Here is a 10500-nt window from a genome sequence, read left to right on the forward strand (position 1 = left end):
AATTATTTTTTTTTTTCTTCTTATCACGGTGACGCGTCTCTGTCTGGACCACTATTTGTCAGATGCTGGCTCTACAGTGCTGGGAAACAGAACTTGCAATTTCTGCTCTTTTTCTGCATGCTTGCAGAAGAGGGAACTGGATCAATGCACTCGTGTGAGGAAGTATAAAGAAATGCTGGCTACTGTAGTGTAGAGTAGTCCACTTTATCAGGAGGCTGGGAAATAGTTACAATTCCACATTATAGCAGTGCTCACCTGAAAAACATCACATGCATCCTCTGTTCAGGATGCAGTTACAACAGAATTGCTGAAAATGAAGGAGTCTCTCTACAGTCTAGCTTGCACCAGTCTAGTTCTAATGACTCAAGTCAAAGTAGTGTGGTTCTCTGTTGTTTGAATGCTTATGAAAGATTGCAGACATTCTTCCTCTGTTTCTTGTGTAGCTGCAAACCAAAGAGGCCTGTCAGGACCAGTCACTGGCTTCCAACATAGCTGTACCTATTCTAAAGACTGCAGCAGCTCTGCTAAGGCAAGGAGAAGGGGTTCTCTTGAATCCGCACCATGTGGCGTTGGCATTCAGCATCCTCCTAACAGTCCCTCTGGATCATCTGAAGATAGAAGACTATGAGAATGTATTTCTGGGAGTCCATGAAGTCCTGTTTTCTATTGTGCAGTGTCATCCAAAGGTATATCTCTGAGATGGTGGGAGAAGGAAGGAAAAAGCAGAAAGAACCAAGTCAAAAGCTGGTGATGAGAAACTTTTTAAGAGTTTTCTTGATATTATTTGTCCTGCTTGAGTGAAAGTGCATTGTACCACTTTTCATGTAAGAACCTCAAAATCACATCACTTCAATTACTGCTCTGCTGTCTTATGCTTGCTTTGTGAGCTGTCAGCAGCAGATTGTTTTACCAGCAAGGTGATGTGCCTTTGCTAAAAGCCTGTGGTAAAAGCTGTCTATCCAGACTCTTTTCACAGTGGTCTGTAGTGTTCCTGGACCCTGTGTTCTCTGAGTATGACTACACAGCTTCTCCACCAGCAAGTGCAAATTCCCTACACATGGGAGTATAAATTCAAATGTTGCTTTGCGGAGATGGAGTAATTCTAATGTGATGTTTGCATATTGCTCATGAGTGTAGACCTGCTCTAGGATTCTTATCTGCTGGAGTCTGTACCGAATGAAAAATGAGAAGATAGTCTTTGCTCCTGATACCTGTATAAGCCACATAGTTTCCTTCTCAGGAGTTAATTTCCCTCTTACCATGGAGTGCTATACACATCTGCCCTTGCCACATGCTTTATCACGTGATCTCAGGTGTTTTTACTTTGTGTCTTTGCAGGTGATGTTGAAAGCTGCACCATCTTTTCTGAACAGTTTTCATCGTCTGGTTGCTTCTGTCATGGTTGAAGGACGTCAGAGAGGGGACAGAGGTGTCATATCTCTTCTATTTCCATACTGTATATGTGCACTATTATTATTCCACGTTCAGTTTTGTCTCAGCTGATGTGTGTTGCCCACAACTGTGTGTGTCTGTATGTTAATACTCATATATGCATGATGTCTAGATTTCCCTTCTTCCTTGTTTGTATTGGTTCTTCTCATTCACTGCCTACTGAAAGAGTGAACTCTCAGGTGATCTCTCCAATCTCACTTTAATATCTCTAGTGCTGTGGCTTCTGCTCTTATATTTCACCTAATAAATGTCATCAGAGAGCTTTCTACTATTTATAGCACTATTACTGTGCTATTTCTAAGTGATGTCTTCTGATTTTCTATCAGGTAGAGAATATCACTTCCCAGTATCCTTATTTTCACTTCCCTGGTGTTAGCTGGGTCTGAATCATGGCAGGGACAATAGCTGCTGCTTTCAACTCTTCAGCATATCTGACAGATACCTCTTACATTGCAGTGTGTGTAGAGTTGGAATTAGTATCCTCTTACAAATCAGCCATTCTAAGAGATGCATGTGGTGTGTTGTGAGGGTGTGGGGGGGACCTCTCAGCTGTCGCTTTTCAAAAACAGATAAAATGGATAAGCTGGTGTTGGCTTTGTGCGTGAGTTTGTTTTTTTAAAAGGCATTTTTTACACTTGAATAACAGATTGTAACTTGCTTTCTGTTCTAGGCAACACAGATGAATTTGAAGTTATACTGAAATGTGCACACCTTGTGGAAAGGATGTATAGTCACATTGCTGCAAAAACAGAGGAATTCACTTTGTTTTCTGCTTTCATTGTGGCTCAGTATGTGACGGAATTGCAGAAGGTAACGTGTTCTGTTTTGAAAGTGCCACTGTATTGGCATATGCCTTGTGAGGATGCAGTTCTGATCCAGACTTATTTTGAGCAGGAGTTCCTGAGAATCTTTCTTACCCAACTCCTAACAACTTTCTAAAAGGATGGGCCAGAGCCAGTCTAGCTTCTCACAACAAGACCTAAATTCAGATTGCTATTCTCTCCAACATAATGAATTTAGATTTCACCAGGACTTGAATGCTGCATCCATTGCCAGTACCTGCTAGTTATTTATGGCTCTAGTCTGGACATAGACAAAAATACAGAGATTAACTTTATTAAATTTTTTTCTGTGGTAAGAAGACTATCTGATGCTATGTCTGACCACTTCAGGACTCATAAAAAAATAAAGTGTATTACTATGGGCATTATCCAAATGCCACTTGAACATTGACAGGCACAGGGCATCAATCATTTTGTTAGGAAAGCTGTTCCAGTCTTTTACCCCCCTCATGATAAAGAATTTTTTCCTAGTAGCTGATCTGAACCTCCTCTAAAAGCTGATACCTCATCTGAACCTCACATTCTTCTGAAAGCCAGTTTTGCCATTAAAAAATTTATGGTCAAAAGACCTGCACAAGAGATGCTGTTTTTGTGCACAGTCCCTCAAAGGGAGCTTATAAACAGGAGGGCGACCAACTTTTTACATGGGCAGATAGTCAGAGGAGGAGGGAGAATGGCTTTAAATAAAAGGAGAGGTTTAGATTAGATGTTGGGGTAAATTTTTCACTTAGAGGGTGCTGAGGCATGGGCACAGGCTGCCCAGAGAAGCTGTGGATGCCCCATCCCTGGAGGCATTCAAGACCAGATTGTATTGGGTCCTGGACAGCCTGATCTATTAGAAGATTTGGGGGGATTGGAACCAGATGATCTTTAAATTCCGTTCCAACCTAAGCCATTCTGAAAAACTAGGGATGAATTAAGACTAGTTCTGTTCTATTGAACTAGCTCTGAACTTCACTGGATTTTGTTCACCACTGAATGTAGAGCCTTTATTCAAAGTGAAGCCTGGCTTGAACTGTCAAATGACTTTTCAAGTTAAAAGCTTGAGTACAGTCTTGTGAGACTTCTAGGAAAGTTTTGTGTAAATCCTTTTGCTGATGAATGAGAAGTGGTGGATGATAGTTGAAGCTGCAGATTGGAATATAGGCATGGAACCTTTGGATGTGGAAAAGTGAATTTGTGTAGTGAACTACAAGAAGCTGTGACAAAGGAGTCTTTTCAGTCTCTGACAGAACAAGTAGGTGACGATTTGTTTCACCATTAAACTGCTGAGAATTGATGGATATCAGAGGAAAGGGAGGACTCAGCATGCTAGTCTTGAAGAAACGCATAGATATCTTTTATGTTGCTCTTCAGAGGGAGATAAAAAAATCCTTTAACTGTTTATCTCATCAAAGACTATTTGAGTGGCTTTTAGCCTGTGTCTGAAGACCTTGAGTGGTCTTTGAAAGGTAAATGAGAAAAACATATTAAATTTAAGTTTTTATGTGGGTATCTGCACACTTACTTGAACCCTTTTAAAAATGTGCAAGCTAGAACTTAGAATAGCTACTGGCCCAAACACTTTTTCCTAATATAGCTGTGTAGTAGTTCCCTCATTGCTTCCTCTATACCAGGAAATAAATACCCTGGTGAATTGTTTTGTTATAACCTAAAATGATTCCTTGCTGGAGTGGTTGGCATCAATAGCCACTTACACATTGTTGACAGTGCTTTTCCCTTTTTGTGTATAAACTCTTGCTTGAGTCAGCAATAGTGAAATGCCTCTTCACGCTCTTAATGTCTCACATCAGGTGTTCTGTAATGCTTGACAAATTGCTTGTGCTAACTATATAGACCATAAAACACTTACAAGCATAATTAACTGCCAGTTAGTAGTGGCATCTGTTTAAATCTTTGCTTCTGCTTCCCGTAGCGTTATTGGAGGGTGTTTATAGGAAACTGCACTACAAAGCAAGAATGGTCCAAATAAGCCATGGATACAGTCTAATCATGTGAAGGATTAAACTGTAGCTTTGGGGTATGTGCTTGTCCCAAGTGGGATGTCTAATCTATAGTGTCAGTATCTATGGTTTTCCCTGTCCTCCTCAGCTCTAGGAAGGAAAAGATAAATCCAATGCATTCACTGGGAGCTACAGTGCACAACTATTCTGTTATTTCTCCTTATCATACACTAAAGTAGCATCCTTTACAAACCTCCTAGCAGATCAGCTGTCAAACTTTTGGACGTGCAAGCTCTTCAGGGTCATAGATCAAAAGAAAGACATATGTGCTTTAATGCCCACTGTCTGTTTTTTCCCAGCTATGTTGGCAGCTCTAATAAAATGTATTAGCTGTTTTGTGTTTAGGGCAGAAAGAGCAGGATCCTGTCACAGTGATTAGGAGTGCACTTCATTAGTGGAAAGTTTATTAGTTGCCTCAGGAAGAAAGAAGTCTGAATTTTAATGACAGACTTTATGTAATTTTCATTAGGCCTGGAGTGCAGAGGCTTAGGTCTGGAGGCATAAAGCTAATTTTAGGATTCAGCAAAGATAAGATACAATTCTGTGGCAAAAATAATGTGGTTATGCCAGAGGCCAGCACTGCAGAAGGCAGTGAGGCATTTAGCAAGTGATTTGTGAGCACAGGACAAATTCCAGTTTGCCTGAAGCACCAGAGGGCTCTGGAGTTGTCCTCTTTGTAGTGCGTGGTTTTGCTGGCTGTAGCTTAAGCAGAAATAATATCAAAAGCAGGGCACTGAACCCTTGCTTGTATTTCCAGTTCTTCCTTCAGCTTCCTGCATGATGAGGTACTTGATTTCCAATATTAGATCAAGGAAATTCATGTGTCCCAAGCTTTTGGAGGGCTCCTTTTATTAAAGCTTATATCTTGAAATCCTCAGATACGAATTGCTAGAGTATATCCAGTTGGTAAGATACGGCTGCCCAATGTGAATCATAGAATAGCCTAAAGTTGGTGCTTGTTTGGTACTGGAATATACTAGCATACAGCTAATGAGATGTACAAAACCTATTGAAATGTGTAATTCAGAGCAAGTATTTTAGGGTTTTTTAGTTACAGTTTTTCTGCTGAGGAGTTTTCATATGATTCCAGAGATGATCAATGTCTTTGCCGCTGCATCAGTGCATATAGTAGCAGTCGTATGCATTTTACTGCAAAGGGCATGCTTGTTCTGCAAAACATATTTGCAAAAATCAGGAAAATACTGAGTAAGATGACCCTTCAGATTTTATTTAATGGACTATTCCAGATGGTCAGATGCGTTGAATAAGATGTTGTCAGCACTTAATGTACACCCACAATGGGAAGGGTGTTTTCTTGCCTTTTTGTCCTCAAGTTTAATGCATTTTTGTTCCTCTTGTAGGTGACTTTGCACCCGGCTGTGAAGAAACATCTCACAGAGGGGATATATCACATACTTGACCTTTGCATTGATCAGGACATCAAATTTTTAAATGCATCGCTACCAGCAGGTGTAAGGGAGGTCTTCAAGGATCTGTACAATGATTACAACCACTACCACAAAGCAAAAAAACAGGGAGAGGAGAAGTTCACTGCATGATGAATTCTGTCCAGTGCCACGCAATCAGCTATGAAGTGATCTTGCAGTGTGCAGAAAATCCTTTTTTCTGTGACCAACCTTTGTAAGGGGAAATGGGGAGGGAAAACAACCCTACTCTGTGCACGAGTGGCAGAACTGCTGCACCTATGCAGGCCCCATGTGAACCTGCTGGGAGAATGCTGCAGACTGGCTGCAGATGTCAGGTTTTGGGCTTTGACACATCATGTAACTTTTCTGTGGAAGCAATAGTCAGGTGTTAAAGCCTACGAGGGCTATAACTCATATATACGGTAAGCAGAATTAAAGCAGTTAGAATACTTATATTTTTATATGCTGTTACTTTACATTTTTTTACTGAAGAACTTTGTGAATGCTACATAGCTGTTGAAATACTGTGTTTTCAAAATTCTTTACTGTATCTTCTTACTTGGTTGGTTTTGCTGTTGAATCCAGCCCTGAGCAGCCCAGTCTGACCTACTGAGATTCCTTCCCACCAGAATCACCTTGTGATCCTCCTGATAATCGGAAAGACTGACAACTTAAAGCTTTGGTCTATTTACTATCATAAAGCAGTTAACAGTTATCTGAGCTGTGGTGGCCCTCACTGTGCATTATTATCTTGTGACAAATGCTAAATATCAAGACCTATCGGAGACCTCTTTGGTCTAAGCTGAGCCCTGGTGCTTTGCTTTCACTCAATGATAAAAGCAAGCCCTTATTGCAACTCAGCTGACACTAATCAGCTGTGATAAATTAATCATAATTGAGCTTGTAGGAGGATTTATCAAATAAATTTCATTAGCCAAACTACAGAATTTTATTATGTTGAAAATGATGCAGACTAAAATGTGAACTTTTTCGTAAGTGGTAAAACAGTCTTCACATATGTATACAGCAAGAACTCATTACTCAGAAATGATAGTCTCTCTTAGGTTATAGAGTGGACAGGGGAGGAGTGGAATTTGCTGGGCTGATAATGTTCTTCATAGCAGCTCCTCTGGTGCTGGGCTTTGCATTTTTGTTTAGAAGTGTTGGTAACATGCTGCTGTTTTGGATGTTAATGGTGCTTGCACAGCATTCAGGGCTTTCTCTCCAGGCTTGTTACTGGGAATGCGAGGAGCACCTTCTCTGGTTCAATGGGTGACATTTAGCCGGCACAGGAGGGACTGTGTGGCAAAAATGGAGAACGTGAGCAGGGCTGAGGGGTAACTGGAGGAGTTGGAAGGGCAGTTACTGCTGTATTAAACTCCTGGGGCTGTGGGACAGTGAAGTGCCGGTTGTTCTCAGAAGGGAAATGTGTGTGAACTGGGCTGAGCTGAATGGGCTCTGAGGGAGGAGGGCTGCTAGTAAAAGGAGGGTGGTTATGGACAGTGGGAGAGGATCTGGAAAGAGTGGTGAAAAAAAGGAGAACTGTGTTTAAAGCGGGGGAGGAAGGAAGTGAGGTAGCAGTTCTGGTTTGCAAGTGTCAGGGCTCCCTTGATGTAGCCATATGTTTGCAAGCCACGCATGCAACTTAAAAGCTCCTGAATGCAGACCACAGAGTGAATAACATCTTAGTCATCACTGTACAGGAGGTAAACTACTTGGTATCAGTTTTATTTCATCAATAATAACTCTTCATTTATTCTAAATTCTATCTTGGCTTGGAAATGAAAGTGTGTAACTGCCTTATGTGGGCACTGGTGACAAAAATAGCAGTCTTGCTATAAAAAGGAGACAGGGCTTGAATGAATGCAAAATGAAAACCCTGCCACAACTAAATCTTTATTTCAAGTGTGCTGTGTGATCACAGCTTATCCCACAGTCCTCTTCCTTCTCCAGCCTGACCATCAAAATTCTCAAACACAAAGCAGTGTTGCGGTGTAGGAGTTACAAAAGGGTTAAAGATAAGGCAGTATTTCATTTGCCAATCCCATCTCTTTGTCCAAGAGCTGCTCTGGGTTTTTTAGCTGGCATAAATTAAATCACTGGCATAGGACCACATGCTGAGAAAGCAGGCTTTGTTACAGTTACCCCATTGGGGTGCAGTGTTCCTCTTTTGTCACACGATGGAGCCATCCTGCAGAGATACAAAGACACCACAGGAAATCCTATCGTTTCAAAGTCATCTTTCTTCTAGGCTGCCGACTCTGAGCACCAGGCAGCTGGAGGACTTGCAAGAAGCAAACTACAGGAGTGGATATCATCCTTCCTTCCAGCCGAGCGTTAGTTCCATGGTCTTTGCAGTTACCTTGGAAGGTTTCCAACTGTTGATGCAGTGCATCTTTTCCAAGGGCTTCTCTCAGTGCTGCTGTGCTAAGAGGAGTCCTTCCTGTAGGCAGCCTGGTACATCAGATGCCAATGGCTGTGCCACATACACGGTGTGTGCCTTGGGTGTGGTGGTGGTCATTTTGGCCTGGGTTTGTTGTTTGTAACTGAGCACGGCTCTGCTATGCCGAAACAAACTCAAATGTGAACTAAGAGGCACAATGGACAAGAAAAACAGCTATGACTGTCGAGATCATGCTGGTTTTATGTATCCCTTATTTTTATGCAGCTGCTGTGAAAATCAGCAGATTTTTCTGCTTATCAGAGGGTGGTGCTTGATGCTTAATTTATCTTGCTATATAGGATAGAAATGCCAAAAAATGGTGCAGGATGGCAGAAATTATTCTGCTTGTTTAGAAAAAAATAACTTCTTTCTTACCTTTTGAGAGGAGACAATGTCCTGAGCACTTTCCTTTGAGTTTGAAATGGATCAGTAACTTTGATTTATTTACCTTTTTAACGTGGGTCTGTGGCTTGGCAAACAGAGGGCTCCTCCCAAAGCTTCCTTTTTGGCTAAAACATAAAACTGTAAGTAAAGGACTACTTTGAGTGATTCCCACATCATTATTATTGAACTACTGGATGGCTGCAGTGATAATTGCTATACTGGGGCTGTACAGTCTTTTGTGTTGTACTGACTTATAAGGACACTTGCCTTGAGGTACAGTAATTGCTTTTTTGCTTGAAATAGATTCTAGCCATTCAGATGGAGAACTGCATTTTTGTCTTAAGCAGTATTTGCAACCATGGCATTTTTTAAAATATTATTTTCAGCAAAACAACTGCTTGATTTTCTTTTTTCAATAATAAACATAAGTGTGCTATAAGTATCACTTATTGGTTGTTTTACCACTGCAGGATAATTAGTGATTTATTCTGCAAATGGTTAAAGCTTCCAAAAAGGAAGATGCTTGTGTTAATGTATCTACACTGTAAGATGCTAAGGAGTAGCACTGATTTGTATTCACTTTTTTAAAGTACAGAGGATGAGGAGTGCTGGCAGTTCTAAGGCCTGGAAAATTTGTGAAAGAGAGCATGTCCTTGTGACCGTCTCAGAGCTTTTAGTCTAGGAGAGCCCTCAAGCAAACCCTTCAACAGTTCTTCATGAGAATTTGGAAGAATAAATTAAGCACCCCAGGTGCTTAAGCTGTGCTTCCATCCTTTTATTCTTGAAGAAGGATGCTGACTTTGTCTACCTATTTCTAAAGATAGTAAGTAGAGAAGATGTCAAAATACACTTTGTCTTTTGTAGGTAACTTCTCAAGGGTGAAGGCAAGGGGTACAAGCCTGCAACAGTTTGTCAGCAGTGGCTGCCTCATTGTTTTTTGGTATAGCTTTTATGTCAGAAAAACCTTATTCTGACACAGAAGTCTGGCATTTTTAAGTTTGGTGGAGATAAACTTCTGTCCCAAAGCAGTTGGTGTTGGTTTGATTGCTTCCTGTTGAAGTTAGATTCACAACTGCTTCCGAGAGGGAATGTTCCATGAATCTCTTGCCCTCAGCTGGATGTCTCATGGCAGATGCCAAAGAGTCTGGGCCAGCAGAGAAGTCTTTGTAGTGTCTTTTCAACTCTTCCCTGCTGCCAGAGGACAGGAATCTTTCAACTGATAGTTGTGGAGTGGATTTGGAAAGCAAGCAATGAATAAAAGAAGGGGGAAGTCAAGGACGTGTCCCTTGTTAGTTCATTAAGCAACTGAGTTTTCTGTTAGGTTCAGGAACCCCTTGTTTTACTCCTGTAGCCTTCTTGTGGGGTTGATTCTTCAGGCTTTCACAGAGCTGTGTTGTAAGTTCTCAGAAAGAGGGACAGAACTGAGCATCCCTGTCCTGAGGATTGAGGGTCATTGGACGGCTGCTTTTGTGAGGAAGAAGGGAAGAAGTGGAGACTTGGAGTGCAGTTACATTATTGCAAAGTTCTTTGCTGCTGAGATAATCATATAAATGATCTGATTTGGGGTAGAAATCAGCAGCTCAGAAGAATGAAAGAAGCTCCTGGTAGCTGAAAGCAGAGCAGCGTGGAAAACCAGGCTGCTTCTGGTTGTCAGTGCATCTTGAATTTGCTTTTGCCTAGAATCCTCTTTTGATTGCAGGCACCTTGTTGTGTGCTGCAGTGTGAACTGTGAGTGGGCACTCACTGTCCTTACACACGACCAGGTGTGAGAGACAGTGGGTGGGAGAAGAAACAGTACTGCAGCGAGAAGTGACTGGCTTATGTTTAGTTTTTCATGCCAGTTTTAGAGAAGCATGTGGGAGTTCCCTTCAGTAACCCCAGGGAGCAGTATTGCTGGATTTAGCTTTTGTTAATTCTTCAAGAAACAAAGTGAAGAGTAAATGCCCGTG

The 10500-nt window shown here is 41.4% G+C and overlaps 1 protein-coding gene across 1 annotated transcript in view; it reads left to right on the forward strand.

Annotated features, from left to right (window-relative positions):
• The window catches only part of URB2 (URB2 ribosome biogenesis homolog), a 17709-nt gene extending 11532 nt beyond the window's left edge, over nt 1–6177 (forward strand). Inside the window, exons 6-9 of the mRNA XM_010707020.2 lie at nt 444–686; nt 1339–1429; nt 2123–2262; nt 5659–6177. Coding sequence (XP_010705322.1) covers nt 444–686; nt 1339–1429; nt 2123–2262; nt 5659–5856 — 672 coding nt within the window. The 3' untranslated portion in view covers nt 5857–6177. The remainder of the gene's footprint in view (nt 1–443; nt 687–1338; nt 1430–2122; nt 2263–5658) is intronic.
• Nucleotides 6178–10500: the final 4323 nt, after the last annotated feature.

This window comes from Meleagris gallopavo, chromosome 2 (genome assembly GCF_000146605.3).
Source record: "Meleagris gallopavo isolate NT-WF06-2002-E0010 breed Aviagen turkey brand Nicholas breeding stock chromosome 2, Turkey_5.1, whole genome shotgun sequence".
Classification (NCBI taxonomy): domain Eukaryota; kingdom Metazoa; phylum Chordata; class Aves; order Galliformes; family Phasianidae; genus Meleagris; species Meleagris gallopavo.